We start from the raw sequence: 23,743 nt of genomic DNA, 5'->3' as shown, positions 1-23,743 counted from the left end.
GGCTAAGGAAGCTGAGTTGACAAAGATTATCAGCAAAGTACAGTTGGGAATGATTTTAGGATCAATTTGATTTACAATTTTCAAATATATATATATATATATCCATATCAATCAGCAACATGACCATATAACTGAAGGGATGAAATTTGAGGTTCAAAACGATGAAGGTAGCAAATACAAAGGAGGAAGGCAAAAGTTTTAACTGATATGCAAAGGACAAGGAAAACTGTAAGGTAACTGAAGAAGGTAATTCAGAGTAGAAATGAAAGTTAGATAACAAGGTTAGGAACTGGAAAAGGGAAAATACTCAAACAGCATTATACTATGAACAGTGAGACAGGGAAGTTCTATCAGGAATAATGCATCTACTGAATACAAACTACAGAAATTTTGTTTGTTTGTTTGAAATAGCATTAATGCATTACATGCAGAACATTGTGTATAAGTAGAGTTTTATCGTATCACAGAAATTCAGAAACAATGCAAAAGGTTAGAAAAATCAGAAGCTTATTCCCTAAGGTCCACTGTTCTTTCTAAGGAAGGGAGGACCTGCCTCAAATCATTGTCTCTATCTTACTTTTTGGATGGGGACAGACACAAAAGGACACACAACACGCGCATGCGCGCGCAAACACACACACACACACACATACACACACACACACACACACACACAGGCAGGCATTCGCACGCACACGCACCCCCCAACCCCCCCAGTTTAAGGATGTTAATAAGTTGGGCAACTGACTTCTGTATTGGGGGCAAGGCAACTCAAACGTCAGAGATCTGAAATGGATACCATGGGTCTATCATTATTTTAATCTGCCTAAGCCCTGGAGACTACCTGCCTATTTAGCCATACTCTACTGTGTTCTCTATTCACTTCTGGGACTGCTAATCAATATTACCAAAGTCTCAAAAAACTTCAGCCTAATTCTGTAACTAATAGCCATCTATCTCTCCCACCTTTCAACTGACTGCTCCATTCCCTTATTTTAGCCTCCAAGTCCCAATCAACTAGACACTGACTAGAGGCTCCTCCTCATGACCAAAGGCAAGGGTTATAAGAGTAAACAGACCTGAGTAGTGATCTGAAAACAGTGAACTCACCTCTCTTTTGTTTGTATTTATTCTTTGCAAAGCTTTAAGTGGATGAGCTAGTCAGACAGAGAGTAGAACTTTAGATATCCCTTTTGCTAAGGTATTGCAAGATCAGGGTAAATACTCTGAACAAATGTGATGTAGCAATATGGTTAAAAATAGTATTTTCTCAAACTCCAGGAATGTTTTAACCAAATATATAGTTCCAATTCTTTTTAAATGGGCAGCAGCAAAGAAGTGGCAAATTTCAGATTCTGGAGACTCCTAGAACAGATTTTTCTCAAGAATGCATCTTTCAATAAGATTACATCACCAACGAAGAAGCTGAACAGAAAAATCTACTGAAACTTCGTTTACACCCCAATGCAGACAAAGCCCGTCCCTCCTCTGACTGTGGAACTGGCCTGTACCTGTGTGATATAATTTAACACCTAGGGAAGAGAAATCTAAAGAGATATCGTTAATCACAGTCAAACAATTCACAGAAAGAAAAGAAAAAAACAACTTACTTAACATTACTGTACTTTTACTATGAAACACTTGAATACGTTTCTAAGGATGTATGTCTAAATTAAAAATAAAACTAAGACTTAACAGCTTAATAAATATGAAGTGAAGAATACATTACATAATAATGGAATCAGAGGAGAAATGAAAGTTCAAATGGCAAACTATTCTCCAGCATGTATGGAACATGCTACAGGGCAGTTGGTGCAACTAAGCTTAATGCAATCATAAAATATTGCCTCAAATAAATATTCTGCAGATGGTGGATGAAGTGAATGACATGGCAATTATTTCAGACAGACCAAAACTTACAGATTGGTTCACATAGCCTGTCCAAAAGCGATCCACTAACCAAAAACAAGGTGGGAGTTTTGGGAAGGGGAAAGGGAGAGGAAAAGACTGTATGGGGGCAACAGTTACAATGACCCCAACCCACCCCCAAAATAAAAAACTAAAAAACTGTGACACACAAAATGTGTCTTTGTCATTCCAACTCCACAAATCAATTTTGGAGATGTGCTTTTGGGCAACTCATGAAAGTTTCTTTTTGCACCAGTCTCACGTTAAAACTATTAGACTAAACAACCCTCCCAAATAGGGGAGAAAAAAAAACAAAACATGGAATGGATTTGTTTCCGTTTCAAGCAGATAATGCATACCAAGGGGGGGGTTGGAGAGTAGGGAATGGATAGATGGGGTAGAGGTGGGGAAAGAACCAAGTGACAGCATGAAATCACACTACCAAATACGTTCATGTTGACTTCAAACAGGAGACAGGTCTTAAGCAGGAGCAGTTCACCACAGTTAAAAATATCTACAAATCTTTCTACATACACTTAAAAACAGAAACCAAATTCTTGTCCGTTTTTAAAACTTCAATTCAAAAGAACTAGCAAAAAAAGGTAAAAAAAAAAGAAAAGAAAAAGGAATGCATAATGTCTGACCTTAAAAAGCACAAACACACGTAATGGATTTGTACATGAAAGACCTACACTTTTAATATTTGTCTCAAAATCTTTGAGGCAATGTTTAAAAAAAAAAATCGAGCTAAGTTTTTCTTTGGATGGTGTGAAATAGTTTGCCATCTGAGCAAAAGGAGAAGATGAGGAAGTTTCAGGACAAACAAGATCAGCCTTTACCTCGAGGCCTCTGCTTCTCTGCGTCATAGATCATGACAACTTCAGTGACCTGAAAGACAGAAAGGAAATTCCACTAACCACGCTGGGCAGGGAGAGTGGGCTGGTTACAAGAAGGCAGCAAGCCTGACTAAGGCATAGTCACATCAACAGAAGACAAAGACCTGAGGCTGACTTAGAGTTTCGCAGCTAAAACACAAATCCAGAGAAAAATGATTACTTGGGGTCACTTGATCATGAGACAAAAAAATTCAGCACTGCCCAGAAATGAGGGCAGTCTGAAAAAAGCACACCCACAACACACCTCGTGGGCTAAAATTGGACAGACAGGCATGGGGACTGAAAACTAGATAACCTTGTGAGATTCAAACCTTGTATTAGGAAGGCAAATCGGCCAATTTGAGTTTCACCCCAAATTATTACACTCTGCTAAAGCCTCAAACAAGAAGCAAGATGGCTAAAAATCTAGAAAGAAGCAAGGCTTTCTTCTCTGGACTGTCAATAGCTAACTTGTGTACCTAGAAAGCTTGCCAATCACAAAGATATTCAGACTAAGATGCTTTGTGCTACGAAAGGTCTTGTATTGGTATATGTATGTACCTCTAAACTCTACGCTCTACAGCCTCTGAAGCACTTAAGAATTAAACATGCCTGCTCAGAAACAAAGAACAAACCCCAAATGAAATGACATTCACATCCATTGGCATTAGTTGTTGTCACAATCAATATTGTATATAACTCATTCCACACAATCCACAAAACAACCTCCAAGTTCTCAAAAACGTGTTACAGTTTAGTTTAGACCTGGCCTAAGAGCTTCCCTCATTATAAAGAGTTGGTAATCTTATGCCAAAGGCCAACTCGTGGAAGCCAAATGAATTTAATTTCTCTGAAAACAGGCATAGCCCTGTCTAATGTTGCTAATTAGTTTTGCAAAAACAAAATGTTAGGTGAAAAGTTACAGGGTGTAGTTGGTGCTCTAATTAGACCATCTGTTTTGCATAGCCAAATGATATTATACAATGAGGTTTTGTGACATTACAGTGGCTGAAACAGGGGTATGCCTATATCATCTACTACAGCAAAGCCAGTACAATCAAACAAATCATTAAGAGTCTGCAACCTGCATTTCCAAAAGCATCTCACCCACTTGCTCACTGTAAGAAGGTGGAGACTTAGGGTAAACCTGAACCATTAAAGCACTTTCTGCTTTCAGATAGGACCAGAAAGTCAGACCACCAAGAATGGTGCAGGGAACATTGAAGCCATCCTGGTTTTATTCATTTCAAGGTAAACAGGATGAGAGGATTAAGAGGTGCACAAAAATAAAATAAAAATAAATTAAATGGAAAATGTTTGAGTCAAGAGCTACTACCAATTAAAGATGTCTGACTGTCCAAGATTACAAATATAAACATGATTCCGTCTGTGGGCAAAGAAATTTTAAATACTGAATTTAATTCAATCAAAGCAACTAAAATAAAGGGCAATGCCTTCTATAACAAGCCAATACCTGTTGTCATGATAAATGACTCACCACTCCAAATTTCTTGAAGTATTCCCTGAGCTCTGTCTCGCCGCAATTGTGAGGGATCCCACCAACAAAAATTTTATTTGATTTATTGTTATCGCTCCTAGGACCTTTCTGCTGTATCAAGGAGAAGAAATTGGTTAGTTCATAATGGAAATTCTTCACAATCCTCTTACCTCAGCTATGTTATTACATAAAATATTCTTCATCTGTACTATATCAGTCCTAAATTGTTTAGGATTCCAAATTACCAAATTTCTTTCCCTGCCAAATCATCTGGACAAAGGGGATACATGAATCCTTTCCTTTCCAATAGGCTAGGTTTTTAGTCTCTACTTGAAGACCCCTAATAACAGCAACATGTTGAGCAATGCTGCCTCTGAACTTTCAAACCCCACTTTCTACCAAGTCAGATATCTTAGTAATCTCAAATCCTTTCTTAATATGGAAGGGAACACAAAAAATATGGTTCAAATATACCAATTTATAATTATGCAATAGGGCACAATGAGGTGTGTAATACAGTGTGCCACAACTTTAAACAGAAAGCTAATCTACTGACAGCCCACCTGAGCAAAAGACAGAAGATTTAGCCATTTCAAATAACACAAAATGTCTTTTGTACAACTGCACTCAAAAGTGCTTCATAGAAAGACGATCTGAAAATGGGACTAAGAATTGGCAAAGTAGTCTTGACCTAAACTGTGCAATTATCAAGGCAGATCTCAGAGGTTTAAGAATAATCTCTATCTAATTAATTCAAAAAGTATCCTCTAACCCTGACAATCTATGATTTTAACTGCTGATTGCTAATTTAACAAAAGGATAAAAATCAGCTATCCACGAAAACCCCTTATTTTTGTTTTCTTTAAATATAAACCTTCTGCCTAGCTCAAGTTAAATGTTAAAAGGTACTGCCTCAAAAATAAGCGGTCTGAAATTTAAAATTATTACTACCTTTCTTATTTCATGGCTACCCTTTAAGGAAAATAAAACTTCTTTAATCACTTCAAAAAATAATTAAAAGTTTATCTCTGTGCTTATTATATAATCTAGAGGAAGGTCATCATACTAGACTGATCTAATTTTACCTACTCTACCTAAAGGAGCAACCTAAGCTGCTCAGCTTGTTTTCCGTGAATGGTTTTGCTTTCATTCTTCTGCAGCAGAGGCCCAAGGACATAGGCATCTAGTATATACGCTGTCTTCCATTCCTGCTTTTATAAAAAAGGGGCTGTGTTTAAACCAAACCCTGCTTACAACCTGTTTTCAACAGTGATGGCTTGCAATGAACAAGGCAAGCTAAGAGTTCAACAACCACTGCTTATGAGCCATAACAAGGGAATTTATATAAATCAACAGCATAAAGGGAAAGAAAACCAGAACATTAGATCATTAAAAACTAAAGTGGAAGATAAGAGAATTTGATGTTAATGTTTAATTGTGGTCATAAGATTTAAAGAGTTGAAAGGGACCTTGTAAAATCACCTAGTTCAACCCTCACTTTCATAGATGGCAATAAGAACTCCAAACTAGTTAAGGGATTTGCCATAGGAAACAGATGGCAGGATAGAGATTTGAACCATAGCTTATTACAGTAAATCCAGAGTTCTTTCCATTATATCATACTGCTTCAGAAATGTTAGTATCCAAATTCATGAACCTAACCCCCCCGAATGCCCCATTAACGGTTTTGCCTTCTTAATTAAGGCAAAAGCCTCATGAACACACCCAGAAAAAAATCTATCATCCAAGCACCAGCTTTGCTAAGAAGTGAGGCTAACCACCCAAATGCTGGTCACAACAACTCATCAATCTAAGGCATAAAGGCTTTTGATTTGCTTTGGTGAAAGGAGTGATCAGATTAGAAATTCATAGCATTCTGAAGTAGTAAAGGATCCCTTACCAATTACGGTATGCTTTCACTTCAATAATCTCACAGCACCATAAAGTGTGCACAAAGTCCAAAGCCCCTGTCCTGCTTTGGCTACATACATACTTGTCTCCCTCATTAACATATAGGATCATCAAATGTAGAGGTTGTTTCATTCTTTGTACTTGTATCCCTAGTGCCTAACAGAGTTTGGCAAAGAACAAGCATTTATTAACTACCTGGCTGAGAGTCTGATTGAATATCCCTAACAAGTTCAGTCTTTGCGCTTAAAGAGCTCTAGTAATGGAGAACTCTGTGACTTTACCTCACCTATGAGACACCTCATGCAGGCAGGCATCAGTATTCTCATTTTATATATATGAAAATAGACACAGATCAAATGACTTGTCCATTATTTGTGGTGATACCAAGACTCAATGCTACATCTCATTCCTAGCCCAATTCTTTTCCAAAAAATATCACAAATCTGCTACTAATACTCAAATACATTTGAAAAATATCAAGACTACAAATGAAAGGTTCTACAGCAAGGACAGTTAACCAATGAGATGGGCTTACTAGACACACTGATAGACTACAGTCAAAATATGGTTTAAAAATACTACCATCTTTAGTTTATAAAGCAGTATTATCCTGAAAAAACTCAAGACATTCATTCCACCTATCTCCCAAAGTCTCTAAGAAGATAACAGTTTCTTGGCTAGTATAATTTAGTCACTGAACACTTAAAACAACTTTCCAAAAAACTAAATCAAATGGTGGAGCAGAAGGTTCAGATACATTTCTTATTAAACTTTGATATCTTCTATCCTAGAATAGAATTACAAGTTGGCAGAAGTTTCAGGCTAAAAAAAAAAAAGTGCAAACTGGATAGGTGTATAAAAACTAAGACTGAGAACAATTTCCAGAATGAAAAAGTTGAATAAACTTTCAATTATTCAAACAGCAAACTGGAGAGTTTTCCTTTACTCTACCTTATCATTTATCAGAAACACATCTTTCATGTGTAACTTTGAGCTAAATTACTTTCTCCAAATTCTTCCTTCTAGATTTATTAACATACCTCTACTCCCCACTGCCCCACCTTCATTTCCCTTACCCATCCTTCCTTTGGTCGTGTTCTCTCTGGCTGCATTCCCCGAGGTGTGCATGGCTTTGGGTCAATCTGTAGGAAGTTTCAAACCAGCTAGTTGTGAATATGTAGACAACTTTCTCTACAAAACAAGATGTTAGCAACAGCAGCCAGTGGCAAATTACCACAACCTCATTGGGTCAATTTACCATATATTATTATAATAACTGATGTAACTAAATCTCATTTTTTAAAAAAATTTAATCCCAATTTTTAAAAGAAAAAACTTCAACATAAAAAATACCGTTTCCCCTAATTCAAAGCAAACACAGAAGGAAACTTACATTGCGGCCATCTAATGTATGTGGTCTGCTGGCCAGCACTGTCCCCACACAATTGGGATCTTTAAATTTAACAAACCCAAAGCCTCGAGACTGGTTGGTTGTTTTATCTTTCATGATAACACAGTCTACAACTTCTCCATATTGTGAAAAGTAGCTGCGCAGTGTTTCTATGCAGAAATTAAAAACAAAAACATAACCAAGTGTTAAGCATTTATTCTCAGTGGTTACCTGAAATACAGTTTTTTTATAACTTAGAAATCTGAGTTCTTCTATAACATCTGTAACACATAGTAACTTAGAATTCTTTACGTTTAACTGTTTAGATTTGGTGTTTTTTTATTTTGAGGGGGAAGAGGATAAGGAAAAGGGTGCAAGGTTAAGCACACATTTTAGTTATTTTTTGTGCTATGCAAAGACAGTAGCATCTTATCAATCACAATGATTCACAGAGAGACAGAGAGAATGAACATTGATTGGGACATTCAGGAAATCAACACAAAGGGAAATATTTAACAATCTAACTTGTCCAAATATTGACCACCGACTACAGCACTTGCTTTTGTATCTCATGTAGCCAAGAACTGTCCTGCTTTTAAAAATCTATCATGGCTTTTTAAAATACCAGCTAGAAACATGAAGCCTACATAATGCTGCTTTATCTTTGATATGAAAATGAAATATGACAAGTATCACTATGGCATTCTTGCTGGTCCCTCAACCATACTCCTCAACCATAAGTGCACTTTCAAGTTCTTTAAATCACTCAAGACATTTTGGTTTGTTTTTTTTAAATAGAAACTGAGAAACAGAAAACATACTTAGGAGTCAAAGCTATAAAATTTATGACCTACCTTGTGTTGTGCTCCAGTCAAGGCCACCCACGAAGAGCTTTCTGTAATTCACAGAATAGAGCATTATGGTTAAAACTGACAATCTCTACTTGTAGCCAAACTTGATTAAAAACACTCAAGTTGACAATGCTCATGGTAATTGGGGTGAAAATTAGCAGGGTAAATGGAAAAGTTTCTAATGAATAGCTATTATAACCCACTACATAAACCTTTGAGCTTATTCCTGTTTTATCTAAGAAATAACCTTCAAGAAATTAATATATTCAAAATTATTAAAATTTGAAACCTTATGTTACATTTCTACTATTACAGCATGTATGTAAACTTGTTTTATGTGCTATCTCTGTGCAAAGAAACTACCATAAACATTTATTAATAAGCACCTACTATGGATAGAGCACCAGGCTGGACATTAAAGAAGACATAAAATTTGGAAAACATGGTCATTGCCTCTTTCTCAAAACCAAGTTGTATAAGGCAATCATACTACAAATTCTAGGTGGAGGCAACATGTGGAAATCAGTGAAAAGAATGCTATATTTGGAAATAAGAGAACCTGGATTAAAATATTAGCTATACCACCAATGTGACCCTAGGCAAGTCACTTCACTTGTGTAATCCTGGTTTCTATATCTGTAGAACAAAGGGGGTTAGAAGTGATTAGCTGGTCCCTAAGGGTCCTTTCCTCTTCAAATTTAAGATCTTTTCTCAAAAGGGTTCAAAATGGCTATTCAAGTCAAAGTAAATCTCTCCCTATGCCAATAATTAATTCTCATAGCTCATATTTGCATGACAATGTTTACTAAGTGCTTTCCTCAGAACTGTGTGGAGTTTAAAAGTGTAACGATTAGTATATTCTTTTTACAGATAAGCAAACAAGGTTAAATGACTTGCTCTGGATCATTTGAGTTCAAATCTTGTCTCTGAAGCTTATTACATATATGAGCCAGGTAAGTAACAATCTTTCTGAACTTAAATTTCCTCATCTGTAAAATGAGGGGATTGGACTAGTTTATCTCTGAGGTCCTTTCTAAATCTAAATCTAGGATCCTATGATCCAGTTCGTCCTTGAATCCGCCAGTTCTTCTTGAATACAAGTTCTGTACTCTTGCCATCAAATTAGTATTCTACTATGTTGGTGACTCAGTATAATTGTTCCAGAGGTAGAAAACCTGGTTCTTTCACTTAATGCATTGGTTTGAACAACTATGCACCCCCAAGTAGAGGCCAGACCACTAAAACTGGATATCCTTAAGAGGAAAAAAGCATACACTGAAAAAGAATACCAATTACACATCACAGTCAGATTCTACACATAGCAGATTAAAATACTACCTACCTATACTTGTACCAATAATAACTCTGTGACCTTGAATAAATGACAACTCTTCTAGGCTTCAGTATTCTCATTTGTTAAAGGAGGGTGACCAGCCCTGCTGACCTCCATAAGTCTATCATTAGGATTAAAGTTTTTTAAGTGCTCTGAAAACTATTAACGTATTAGATATTAATGCCCCCATCTTAATGAGGGCTCCCTAAAGAAGCTATCTTTCACAATACCTACAGCATCAAGGTGCTCACTAAATACCTGAACTAATCATTTAAGTTCCATATACTTTTTTTCTTAGAAATAAGGACAATCCAATAGATAACATGGAACCAGTGGAGAATACTGGGAGGTAGCATGTGAGAAATGATGTTAATAACCCACTTCTAGGCGAGCAGATAAAAGACACTTGGAAAATTTTAAGCATCAGCGCTCCATCAGCAATGATGGAGAATATTAAAAAAAAAAAAGTTTAATAAACAGCTATTTGCCTAATGTGGAAGTTCACTAACATCTTGCTTGATTGAAGATCTTGCAAGAGAACTGTCGATCCCATTAACTCTACTCAATCTTATTACTGTACAGGGCCTAATAAACTGGCAGCCTGCAATTAAGAGAAATCCCTTTGCAAAAATGAGTGAAATAGCACAACTTTCAGGTGCTCTTTTCGACTGCAGTTTACATTTTCTCACTCTCTAAGGAGAAGTATTTAAAGTTGGCAAGTGAGAGACAATTCTCCTGCTGTTAATACTGATGCTTAGTATTGTTTAGTAATACACTCTATGGGGGAGAAAGTGACAAGGGTGTCTGGGTATTTCACATGACAAGGCCCTCTTCCAAGTTCCAATTGTGAAGCCAAAGGTTTCTCAGGAAAACATATGGGACAAAAAGTCATGATGGTGCTCCAATTCAGACCTCGTTAATTTAAAAATCACCAAACTCCTGTCCATACCATTTCTAAATTAGGCCAAAGAGAATGCTGAGCTAACATTTACTTTCTCCCCATTTACCAATTACCCAAAAGATGGCACCTATTTTCAGGAAGAGCATCCATTTGTCTTCCAGCTCCCCACAGTAGACTGCTGTGACACCATTTGAGCAATAGCCATTTATACTATAATCTTGGGATCCTCTATGTGGAGCTTTAAAATCTAATCTACTGTATTTAGAAATTATGGGGCGGGGGTTTACATGGTTTCAAAAAGAGCTAGTATTTATACTTACAGAGATGTTTCCCAGAAACTAAATTTTTAAAGTATATTTGAAACACCTCAATTTACTTTGAAAAATACCAACTTCTACTAAGTATTACATCCAACAAAAACAGTAACTTAATAAGCAGGTGCTCCCCACAAGCAACATAATCCTTTACACACTAGAAGAACTAGTTTGACCAGTTAATGTTCCAACCATAATTATTTAAATTTTAAAACTTAGGTGCCAATGCAATGTCGGAATCTAATTTTTGTTCTGGTTCTTCAAAGAGTAGGTCCTATCATGTCCCGTGTTCAAAGTCTCAAAAGTTACTATTTACACACACAAAAAATAAGATCATTCTAAAGTCATCAAAATTTATGTGAACTCATTCTAAGACTTTTAAGTTCCTGTGGATAAGGAAAACCATCCTAAATGGCATCTCATCTACTAAAAATAATAACTTACATACAAGATAATAGTTTATGAAGCACTTTCCTTACTACAGTTCCAAAGCCTCAATAACAAGTCTTCTTACTCCAAAAATTCAGTCTTCTTCCTTCCCATTTACCCTTGTGCCTTCGCTGTACCACAAAACAGTATGGGGGGAAATATTTCTAACCCTACTGGGATCCTCCCAGTTATTAAAACAGGGGAACTAGAAGGGCTCTCAGAGATTCAGATAACCTCTCATTTTCCAAATGAGAAGACCAAGGACAAGAAAACTCAAGAAGTGACTTATTACCAAGGTAATAAATGTCAAGGCCACTCAAACTCAGTTTTCTGACTCCAAGCTCACTGCTTTCCATTACTCCAGGCTACTGCACCACTTTTTCTCAGATGTGTGGGCCAGAGCAACAAAACCACCTCTAGAACTGAGAGGTAGAAATATGGCTTATATGCCAACATCAACATGTTCAGTATTAAAAGATTCTACTAAATTTTATCAATTCACTAAGCAAGCAGTAATTGCCTTTACATTAATAAGACTGTCACTGCTGTGACAGGTTTAGTTAGTTTAAAAACAATGGCTTCACAGGATACTTCACAGGTACAGTTTTCATGTAGTATCTAAAAACTGGACTATATAGATTAGGGGATTATCGAAGTGTACAAAGCACTTCATCCTCAACACTGAGTCTAAAATTTGACCTATATCAGTGGCTAAAGTCATTCATCATCACTTGAGGAGGGCTCCCTTGAAGCCTAAAGCTAAGTCAGTGATCTCAACGCAACAGAATCACAAAAACCACCAAGAAAATTTGCTCTCAAAGTTCCCTTCAATCTTCTGTTCACTCAGAGGTCAAATCTAGGGTTTGAATTCCCTATCTCTTAGATCAGGGGTGGGGAACCTGCAGCCTCTAAATAGTGCCAGCTCAATGGCACTCAAATCTATTTCACACAACCTAACCAATACAGTATTCTACCACTCTAAGAACCTTCACATCCATTTATCCACTTGATCCTCCAAATCACCTTGCATAGCAGTATAAAAATTACCCATTTTATACATGGGGACATTGAGGTTGTGACTTGCCCAAAGTGACATAAGGTCACTGGCAGAATTAGTAATCAAAGCCAGGCTTTCTGAGTTCAAGGACTTTCAATGGACAATAATGCTTAGACCCATTAGTTGAAATTCATACTTTTCCTGATATGGGAAATGGGAATAAAATTATTAGAGATTTGCATTGGCATAGGGATCCATGAGATAAGAAGCACCAAAAATCTCTCATTAAGACACATCCTCAGCTGTCTTATTTTCTAAGACTGACAGAACCACTGAATCGATGATTGGCTGGCTATCAATGTTTCTGATCTGATGTAACCATTGCAATGCTGTAGTAATGAGTAATTATCTTCCTAACTCCCTAGAGCTCAGTAGTGTTTTGAACAAAATAAGCATTTTTCAAATGCTGAACTGAGTTGAACATTCAAACCACTAAGGGACCACGGTTAGGCATAAGGGCCTTATTTGGACCTACGTTAGTCAGAAAGCCCTGGGTTCAAATCCTCACTTCACCACCCATGAGGGAGTTCCCAGACACACAGCAAGTCACTTCAGTTCTGAGTTAGGCTCCTCTTCTGGAAAATGGGGACAATAATTCCTTCCCAGCCACGGAGGGATTTGAAGTGTAAAATGAAAGAATGCATAAGAAAAACCCTTCCAAAAAATGTTAATTCCAAGGGAGATCACTGAAAAAGGTGAGTCCTTTGTCAGTTGTCTGTCAGTCATGTAAGTCACAACTACACCAAGTCCAAAATTTTTTCCTGGTAGCTAGATGACGCAGAGGACAGGGCACTGGGGATGAAGTCAGGAAGACATGAGTTCAAATCCTGCCTCAGACACTTACTAGCTATGTGACCCTTAACTTAGTAACTTAACATCTGTTTGCCCCCATTTTCTCAACTGTAAAATAGGGATGATAATAGAATCTACCTAGCAGGATCAAATGAAATACTATCTGTTAAGTACTTAGCACAGTGCCAAACACACAGTAAGCACTATATAAATATTATTCCCTTGCCCTAGGATTTTGGGCCACTCTAACCCAGTAAGCAAATGTATTAGGCTAATTAACCAGCTACTGCATAGCACTAAGACATCTGACTGGGGTACCATAAAGATGAAGGGATTAAAGTATTTGAAAAAGGAAATATTGTGAAATGGTAAATATTGGAAGGGCTCTAGAAAGACAGGAACACTAATGTACTGTTGGCAGAATTACGAATTAGTCCAATCATTCTGAGAAACAACAAATGAAAAATCACAAATGATGCATACTCTTTGACTCAGCAATGCCATACCAGGCATATACAGCCCCCAAGGAGGCAAATGACAAAAGGAAAGATACTCAGTAGGCAGCTGGTGGTACACAAAGCCTGGAGTCGGGAAGACCTGAGACCAAAAACTGGTCTCAGGCAATTATCTGTGTGATTCTGTGTCTTATCTCTGTTTCCTCAACTGTAAAATGGGGATGACAATAGTAACCTACCCTGAAAGGTTGTTTTGAGGATTAAATGAAGTATTTTATAAAATAAAAGTACTTAGCACAAGTGCCTAGCACACAGAAGGCACTATATAAATGCTTATTATTCCTTCTTTAACAAGATAGGAAGAGAGAAAAAAAAGATCGTGGGTGTCTATCAACTGGAAATGGCTGAATGAATTCATGGTATATGAACACAATGGAGTATTATTGTACTTTAAGAAACTACAAATATGAAGAATTCAGAGATACAGGAAGACTAAGTTTCTACCCAAGAGAAAACAAAGCAGAAGCATTTGAACAATGTACATAATGAACATAACAATGTAAAGGAAAACAACGACTGGTATTTTTACACAAATGAATTGTGTGCAATTGTGAATAATCTGGACTCTGGTAGACAGATAAATAAGTATATTTGCCTCTGACAGTGGTGGTAGACTGCAAATATGCAATGAAACATATTTTGTCAAACATGGCCATTACTGGAAAAAAGTGAGAAGTCTGACCACCAGAAGTTTATCTTTTCATTCAGATAATCAAAATACATGATGTTCCCAATTTATAGAAGCCCAGAGTTGGAGGGATCCAATTTCATAAAATGTCAGAGCTGGCAGCCATTTGCAAAGGATGACAATAGGTACCTACAAGGGAAAGGTAACTTCCCTAAAGTCATAGTGAGATGACAGGATTAGAATATCTGAGTCCAGTTCTTGCTTTTCCACAAAGCTGTTAGAGATGATCTAGTCTAACTAAAGCAGGAATCCACTAAACAAGCAGCCAACTAGTTTCTACATGAACACCAATGATTAAATCCCCCAAGTGTTTTTAACCTACCTCGTCAAGTTATCAAAATCAGAGAATTTCATTTCAAAACCACAGCCATTTTTTTAAAACAAATATTGGTTTTATAGGTGATAAAGAACAAATCCTAAAAAGTCGGGAGGAACAAAACAGCACCAAATTATTTGGAAATGGACCAGGACCACAGCAAGGTATTCTACTTTTATCCCCAGTGTCTAATACAATGTCTGGCACATGCTAAGTGCTTAATAAATGATTGCTGATTGACTAGAGGGAAGTTTCCCCCCAAAAAATTATCAAAACACGAGACCAGATCTAGAATGGGGTCATTTTCCAGTTAAGAAAACCTTTTTAGAACGAACTTTAGGTCTTCTGTTTTCATTTTGTCTTTGACCTGTAAGGTTTACAAGCGCTGTTTCTAACATCTCAAGCACTAGTCTTGAGAAAACATGCTGAAGCCTAATTTTTGCACTTACTATTTTTCTAACATTCAACTTAACAGAATCATAGACTTTTAAAAGCTAGAAAGCTTGTAAAAGAGACAGGTGAAAGGGCCATTGCTACAAAGAATTTCAAAGTCTAAAGGCAATGAAAAGAGCATGCAATCCTTTCTGATTTTAAATATGGGGAAATTGAGACCCCAAAAGGAAAAGTGACAAGATTTTGGTCACAAACAGAAAATTTCAGCCTCCTATGTCCTGGTGCAATATTCTTTTCAGTTCAATTTCCAGATTTTCAAGTTAACTTTATTATTCAATTATGTCTTTTGTGCTTTCTCCCCTTTTTAGTATTTAGATATTTCTATGATTTGTAGATGGATACAGCCTTCTTGACTGTCTTTTAGGGAAATTAACAAAAGTGCTTTTACCTTCCCTCCAACTGAACCTTCAACTTCCTAATTTCTTCAAGTTGTTCAGAATTCTCTCCAAATTCCCTAAGATTTACTGATCTAAGGTGACCCAATGGAACTCAATCTGCCTGATAAAATCTCAACAGGTGCCTCTCTCTAGTTCTATTTCTCTGTAAGGCACACAATGAATGGTCTCTGAAATACGGTCCACCAGACACCATGCAAAGACAGTATCTGTAAAGACCTTTGGGTCAGAAGATCAGGTCTAAGCCTATGATCTGCTATTTGCTAAGCCACATGACCTGAGCAAGCTACATAACCTCAAGCAGCCTCGATTTTCTCATCTGGAAAATGAGTGGGAAGAGGGTTTGATATGATATTCATACATTCATGTCATATATGATAATATATTCATACATTTCAAAGATGTTAGGACTTAAAACAAAGCAGGCCCTTTGAGCACATATAATCTAACCCCCTCTATTTTGTAAAAAAGGAAACTGAGGCCCTGCCACCGAAATGACTTGTTTAAGATGACATAATTAATGGCAGAGCCAAGACCAGGATGCAGATGTTCTGCTTTCTAATCCCGCACGTAAGGCTGCCATAATCGCATTTCTCTGCATCTGTCAAGCTCCTAGTCAGCCTTCCTTTCCTAGTTTGTTCCCAATTAAAGATGGAGCTGTTACAGAAAGGTAATTCCATCTGCGTACCTATGTTTCAAACACATGCCTCTAATTAACACAATTAAACAATATTTTGTCTCTTCCAAAAAACAATAAAGATATCAAAATAAGCAGATTTAATACCAATCTTTGGAACATCTTCCACAAAAAAGGAATGCACCAACTATTCACAGCTAACTTTAATCAACCCAAATGGGCAGAAATATTTGAAATTTCACTTAAAAGATGCAAACTCAGTAAAATGCATAAAATTCTGGAAGGACAATGAAATAAGTTAACCTATTCAAAGTTTAAAACCATGGCAATCCAAGATTCCTTATACTTTCCAAACAAGCCCAATATTTAGCCTTTGAATGATATACTCCATAAAGCAGAATTTGATTAATGACTCCAATTAGCTTCAATTCTCTAACTACTCTAAAATTAGTAAAGGCAGCTCACATTTCTACAGCACTTTTAGATCTGAAAGACACATTCCTCACAACAAACCTGTGGTATCATCTCCATTTTGGAAGAAATTGAGGCTCATATAAATGATTTATTCAGCTTGCAGGGCTGGCACCCAGGTCTCCTGACTCCCAAGTCAAGTGCTCTTTTCATTAAACCAAGGAATAGTGTTCAGAATACTTACCTCACAGGAATCCTCAAAACATTATGTAAAAAAATTGTTAAAAAACCAAGAACACAAATCATATTTTCAAGCAAATTCAGATGATGAAAAGTTGCCCAATTCCATTTGAAGAGCAGCAGTATAGTGGTTTTTAAACTAAGCCTATTAATTCTCACAGGCCTCCAAAGGCAGGACTCAGGAAAAACTGCAGCACCACTAATCTGCGTGGTAGCACTAACATGAGGTACACACACTGGAGTTATTTTTGAAGAAGAGAAAGAAGAGATGTATCTTCTCATTCACTGAAAGGAGAGAATAGAAATAGATGGCGGAGAAAATGGAAGGTCCATTTCAACTTGCTCTACTTCCAAATACTATAAAGTGACTTCATAAGAAGGTGAAGAAGAGAATCAGATTTATTAGAGGGGAAAGTTATCAGGAACAATTAAAACCAATTAAGTTCTGAAACTTGGTTATCTGTTTAAACATGAAAAAGCTAAATACCTGACTTTGATCCCAACGTTAAACAGACTCCCACACTCAGAATTCACTAAGTTGACTTCACAGGAAATTTAAAGAACACAGTCATTAGTATATTTTAGAAGGGGCACAAAGGTTTTCAACAGGTAATACAGTATTAGTGCAAAGAACTCAACACTTAAAATCAAAAGACCTGAGTTGTTCTCATCCTAGCTGTTTTAACTACTCTAAGGCTTTGAGCAAGTCATTTAACACTGCTGAGCTCCAGTTTCCTCATCCATAAATGAAAGTTAACAAATGAACAACTTGAGAGAGTTGTTTTGAATAAAAAACATTACATCAAAACTCTCTTTGTTTTAAAAATCACCTAATTTAATGTTGACTCAACATTATCTAGGAAAAATTCACTATATGGTCACAAAAAGTTACTTACAACCTCTTAATTTCTTCATCTATAAAATGGGATGGAAGGCATTATGCTGTAGTGGTGAGCACCAGCCTAGAAGACTGTAATACCTAGGTTCAAGCCTTACCTCTAACCCATATTAGCTGTGTAAATCTGGGCAGGGTCCCCTCTCAATGCTCTAGGCAATTCATCTATGGGTTTAAGTTGCAGACAAGGTGCTAACCTGCTTTCATAGAGCGCATTTTCTTACCTAGGAGTTCCCTATACCAATGTACCCATAGGTCCAATCCCTGTCCCATCGCTAAAATGGAATAATACTTGTACTGTCCTACTTTAAGGGATAGTGAAAAAAAGTCATCTGTAAATCTTCAAGTACTCTAAAAACATGACTTAGTATTTAAGTGTCCCATGACTATATGAAAATTGCACTGGAATAAGAGTGCAAAGACCCCTGGCTTGTTTTATCATCTAAAGAATGAAAGTGGATTAAATGATCCCTAATAATCACAGGAGCAGCCATCAACATTAATCTGTGTTGGCCTTTAAAGGTTTACAAATGCTTACATAGCATTTAATTTTCACCAAAATATGTGATCTAAAATCTAGCTATCTCCACTTAATCACAAAGAAACTAAGGCTTAGGAAAGTGAAAGGAATTATTGTCACTGCAAGTAATACAACACTTCCACCGTAGCACTTTCAAGCATGTTCAGTATTTTTTACCTTGATTCTCTCACCTGAGTCTTACAACAACCCTGTTGAGCATGCTCAACAGACAGAAATATTAAGCTTCCCGTGTTGCAAATGGGGAAACTTAGCTTCAAAGAGGTTAAATGACTTGGCCATAATTAACTCAACTAATAAGTGTAGCATTGTTCAAACCCATGTCTCCAGATTCCAAGTCCAGAGATTTTTTTTCTACCCCATTACATGTTGCTCCTCTAATGAAGATAAATTCTTGTCTAGTTCAAAAATTCTACTATGCAAATAAGAACTGCCATAGATGGTTTTGGACTCAAAGGTCAGTAAGCTGCCACCTGCTACTTCATAACTGGATAACCAAGGGCAAGTCTAACCTTGCAAATTCTGCTTCTTCAATGCTAGTGCATATGGCTCCTATTTCATGTAGGAATTTACATACGTCAGTGTTTTGAGGATGAAACGAACTGATAAAGTACTCTGAAAACTTTAGGTTAGGTCAGTTATGAGAAAGAAATACAAAGGCCTTAAATTGATCTTGTAAAAATCAGGCTAAGATATGAACAAGTTTCTAAAAGTTTCCAGCACATTAAGAAAATCCTTGAAAGAAAATGTAAGAAAGACAAAAACAATTGAACAGAATGAGGTATGAAGGGACTGCCTTAGTTGGTGTAAATCTGTCAAGTGATGCTGAGTGCCACAGCATGGAGATCAAAGATCCACTGAAGACGTTTCTAAAATTCACTTTTGGGTTACTATTTTACCCATCAAAAGAACTTTAAAGGTTTCAAGTGATGATGAACTTTTTAAACAAACACCTTTTTATCCTATGCAAGTGACCCTGTCAAGCATCTCCTCTCACCCCCAGGAAGGTGCATTTCTATATTGTACTTACTTACCACACATGGTAACCAATATCTGTAAATTGCTTTAACAATTATTTCATAATGCTAAGACTAGCCCAATTCTCTAAAGGTTTTCTGTCCAAGATTCTTTCACTATACAGTAATGGGAGAGAACAGTGTATCAGTCAGAATGTACCATGTGACAACATACCCCTTTTATTTACTGTATTAAGCAAATAAAACTAGTGTTCCAAATTCTTTGGCCTTGAAAAATTCAAAAGGCCTCTTCTAAAATGAAGACAAGAAAACCTGGCCATTTCACTATGCCAAATGCAAATTCTTTTAAAGCTCTTTATCATGCAAGAGTTAGTTATTTTGAAGACTGGATACCTGAAAGCTTTTTCTTTCTAAACTAAATCTACCTTTACTTACTTAGAATTAAATTTTCTCGATCTACTGGGACAACTTATTTTCAATTCACTGAATATCAGATGGACTTAAGGTAGGATGAATACTTTCTTCTACCAAATGTGTGTAGAGATTTTTGAATAACAACTTCTGAATTTGATCTCAGCCCAAAGACATGTTTTGTTTTGTTTTGTTTTCTGGGGGGAATCTGGGCAACATAGCTCTAGATCTTTTAGAATTGGAGGTTGGGGGGGGGGGGGGTAGAAACAAAGATTTTTGGCTTTTCTCCCCAACCCTAACCTTCAAACAAGCGAAGTTACTAACTTTCAAACACCAAGCGAAGTAACAGGAATCAAAGGGCTCCGAAAAGCTAAAGGCACAGGGGAAGAAATGGAAGGTGAGTGGCACAAGATATCTGAAAGTTCCAAAGGACTCTTGGGCTGAGCCTCGGAGTCAGAGCAACCTTAAGCCTTCTGCCTTACCACGTGGGCTTCCTGGCACCACATCTTCTCCTTCCTCCTAGCCTAAACCAATGGGATCTTGGGGGATCTCAAGTAGGCGGCAAGCCCTATTTCCTCAGGGGTCTAAATCTGCTTAACTGTTTCATCTAAGCCGGGAATAAAAGGAGCCCAGCTGCAATTCAGGGGCAACAGCCCTAGGAAGGGAGGCAAATGGTAACGAAATATGGGTGGAAAAAAAGAGAGTTCGGTTTCCAAACCCTCACACCCATCCAGGTCCCCATTCCAGACCAAACTGGAGGATAGAGCCCCAGAGAGGCTAGGAAATGGAGGCCAAAGGCACCCGAAGAGAACGTCGGAGCTCCCCCAGTTCACCCTCCCCCCAGCTTGCCTGCCTCTCAAAGTTGGGGAAAACAAGCTCCACCGCCTGGGAGCCTTCGCACACCCGCTCGAACGTCCTCTTCCTCCCCCTGTCCAGACACAACAAAAGACGTGCCCCCACCTCCAAACTGTCGGGGGTCCGAGGGTACGTCCGGAACATCCGGCGGGGGCTTGAGAAGTTACTCCACCCGGGATAAATCACCCCCCCCCCCACCGCAAAGCAGATGGGGCCGAGCCGGCCCACCCGGAGAGGCTGGCAATGGGCGCCCGGAGGCAGGCTGGGGACAGGTGCGAGGAAAGAGGCTCCCTAACCCCCCACAGCTCCGGCGGCCCCGGGCCCGAGGGGCAGGCGCGCTCCCCGCCGCCCGCCGCCCCGGATAAACCGATGGGCTCCTCTCCTCCTCCAAGTTAATGGAGGCAGCGGCACGGGAGGTGGCAAATGGTGGCCGAGCCCGGGCCGGGTCAGGGACGGGGGGCGGGGAGATGGGCTGGAGCTGCCCCCCCCAGCCCCGCCAAGGTGCCGGAGAGGGAAGGAGCCCGGTAAATCCGCTCCCAGGAAGCGCCCGGCCTCAGGCTCATAAGCCCAGGGAACCAAGAAGGGGCCCCGGCGGGGGAGGCGGGGGGAACTCCCCGGCCCTCGTCGTGACCTTGAGGCGGGCTGCGGCTGCAGGCACGAGCCGGGGACCCGGGACGAGGGGGGGAGGGGGGACCCGCGGCCGCCGGGGTTTCCGGGCTTCCCTCAGGGCCGGGCTCGGCCGGGCCGGGGCGGGGGAGAGGGAGGGAGGGAGGCCTGAGCCGGGCCTCTTACCCTATCTCATCGGCCCCCGAGTTGTTCATGGCGGCGGCGCTGCTCCGTGTCCCCCCCCCGGGCCTGGGCCTCGCTCCCTCCTCCGGAAGGTCACAAGCTCCCGTCGCCCTCTCCACAGCCCCAGCCCGGATCTGCGCAACGGCGGCGGCAGCAGCGGCGGCGGCGACGGCGGCGGCAGCTCCTCCTGCCTCCTCCCCTCAGCGCCAACGGTCACCGCGCGCCCCCGCGCCGTGCCGCCCCCTTCGCCGGCGCTGCGCCCGTGCGCGCCCCCGCACGGGACGCCGGGGGCGGGGCCTGGGCACGTCGTGCGTCCTCAGCGCGCTCCCCCGCCTTCTTTTTTCTCCTTACTCCCCGCGTCTCCTTTCATTCCTCCTGCCTCCTTGTCTTTTTCTCTCGGGTGCTTCTTCTCTCTCTCTCTCGTTACCTCCTTTTTTGTTCTCTTCTCCCCCCTCTCTCTGCCTGCTCTGTCCTTCTTTCTCCTTTTTTTCCCTCTCTTTACCATCCTTTTTTCCTCATTTAGGGTATACCACGTGGTGCAGCGGAAATAGGCTGGGCCCTGAAGGTCTGACGACTTTTGAAGATTCATTGAACCTCCTTGGGCCTGAGGGCTTGTTCCTTTCATTCTCCTCTCCTCCACCTTCTCCTTCCTCCTTTTCTCCATCACTTCCCCCTCTCCTCTTTCCTTTTCCTCTTGTGCCCTCTCTCTCTCTCTTTCACTACCCTCCCTCTTTCTCCCTTCTTAAAGGCCATCCAAACAGTCTTCAGTGTGATCAGAAATCTCCTTTAAATACCTTTGAAAAGTGACCAGCAAGCCTCGACTTGAGTCACAGTGACCTCCTGGCGCAGACCAGTGGGTGATCTGTACCCAAGCACGGAAAACACCCAATCCCCATTCTCTTGTCACAGGTTCTTTCTACTTGGCCCTGTTGATAAGCCCGTCCCAGCACCGCCCCCCTGCCAACCTGGTGGCTCTCGTATCCTTCCTTACTAAAAGGTGCTACTCGGAATGGGACGCGATACTCCACATGGGTGACCCAGTCAAGGCAAGCGGGATGATCGCTACCCCATTTTGGGGGCATAAAATTGAATTATCTTCCCGGGCTCACATTGAGTGTGCTGCAGTCCCCCAAACCCTCCCCCCCGCCCAGGTCATTTTTCTCTCCTGTATCTGGTGATCCTAGAAAGACTCTGGGAGTTTTTTATGGATGAGCAAACCGGGGATCAAAGAAGACAGTTCTAACAGGTTGAGCCTAGATCATCTATTCCTCTATTTTCTCTGTCCTTTCCCTCTTGTCTCCTCTGCCCATCTCCCTATCTCTGGCCAGCTCTCCCTCCCATTCTCATTCCTCTCCCCATCTGCTCCCTCTCTCCCTAGGTTTCTACTTTTTTCCTTCCCCTCCCCCAACCTCCCCCCGTTCAGCCCCGCCTTCGCTATCTCTGCGCGCACCCGGCGCTGGTCCAGTCGCGGGGCAGTCTGGGAAATGGAGTCCGCCGCTTCGCGGCGCGGGCCTCCTCCTCGCCCTGGCCCGAGCTGAACCCGGCCACGTGCTTGCAGGCAGGCTTGGCAGGGCGCGCGCGCTGCAGCACGGGCTGGGGAGGAGTGACGGGGAGGGGGCCGGGTCTGTGCTCGGAACTGGGGGCTTCCCGGAGAGGGGGGGGCACCCGAGACCTAGGCCCTAGAGAGCGAGAAGGGAAGCGGAGCAGCCCCGTCCTGGACAAAGCGGCCGGGGACGGGCGCCCGAGTCCCGCAGAGAGCCAGCTTGGGAGTCCAGGGGAGCGAGCGCTTGGCCGCCAGCTCCCTTAAAGTCTCCGAGCCTCAGTTTCCCCATTGGGCAGGAGAAAGGGATGGACGCGTAGCAGGGGTTCTTAACCAGGGCTCCGAGCAGCAGTGAATAGGTGTCAAGGAGACATTTAATTTCGTTTAAAAAAACAACCTCTATTTTCACTCAATTTTGCATTTCCTTCAATTATTTGAAAACCTTCCAACGAGAAGGGGTCCCCACGCGTGACCACACAGCCAGAGGGGTCCCTGACACAAAAAAGGGTCGAGATTCCCTGGGGCTAGGACCTGTAAAGGGCTTTAGAGGCCCTTGGGGCCACTCCCCTCCCCAGCTCCTGCATCAAGGGTCCTATAAGCCCTCCCAGCTCTGTTCTGTGGGGAAGTGGTTTTCCTCTGGACCTGTGTCCCCTTCTGGGAAATGGGGACAATGGAACTCACCCTGACTCCCTCGCCTGGCAGTTAGGGGGACAAAGGAGAAGGTAGTGGGAAAGAAAAGAGTGGATGTAAAATACTTACTAACCTTCAAAGGATATTCAAATGTTAGTGAAGTATGTGGCCAATTAATCAATCAATCCACATTT

The 23,743-nt window shown here is 40.4% G+C and overlaps 1 protein-coding gene across 9 annotated transcripts in view; it reads right to left on the bottom strand.

The window, feature by feature from the left end:
• Nucleotides 1-21,641, bottom strand: part of DAZAP1 (DAZ associated protein 1) — a 39,110-nt gene extending 17,469 nt beyond the window's left edge. For 4 of the 9 annotated variants that reach the window (XM_072601399.1, XM_072601395.1, XM_072601397.1 and 1 more), the window contains exons 1-6: nt 21,383-21,641; nt 8,437-8,477; nt 7,586-7,752; nt 7,269-7,334; nt 4,282-4,392; nt 2,748-2,796 (exon numbers count right to left, since the gene is read on the bottom strand). In XM_072601399.1, coding sequence (XP_072457500.1) covers nt 2,748-2,796; nt 4,282-4,392; nt 7,269-7,334; nt 7,586-7,752; nt 8,437-8,477; nt 21,383-21,411 — 463 coding nt within the window. In that variant the 5' untranslated portion in view covers nt 21,412-21,641. Of the gene's footprint in view, nt 1-2,747; nt 2,797-4,281; nt 4,393-7,268; nt 7,335-7,585; nt 7,753-8,436; nt 8,478-21,382 lie in introns of those variants that run through there. The other 5 variants (XM_072601402.1, XM_072601396.1, XM_072601398.1 and 2 more) reach the window with 3 other exon arrangements.
• Nucleotides 21,642-23,743: the final 2,102 nt, after the last annotated feature.

This window comes from Notamacropus eugenii, chromosome 4 (assembly GCF_028372415.1).
Source record: "Notamacropus eugenii isolate mMacEug1 chromosome 4, mMacEug1.pri_v2, whole genome shotgun sequence".
Taxonomy (NCBI): domain Eukaryota; kingdom Metazoa; phylum Chordata; class Mammalia; order Diprotodontia; family Macropodidae; genus Notamacropus; species Notamacropus eugenii.
The sequence above is the reverse complement of the archived record's forward strand: the minus strand, read 5'-3'. Positions and strand labels throughout refer to the sequence as shown.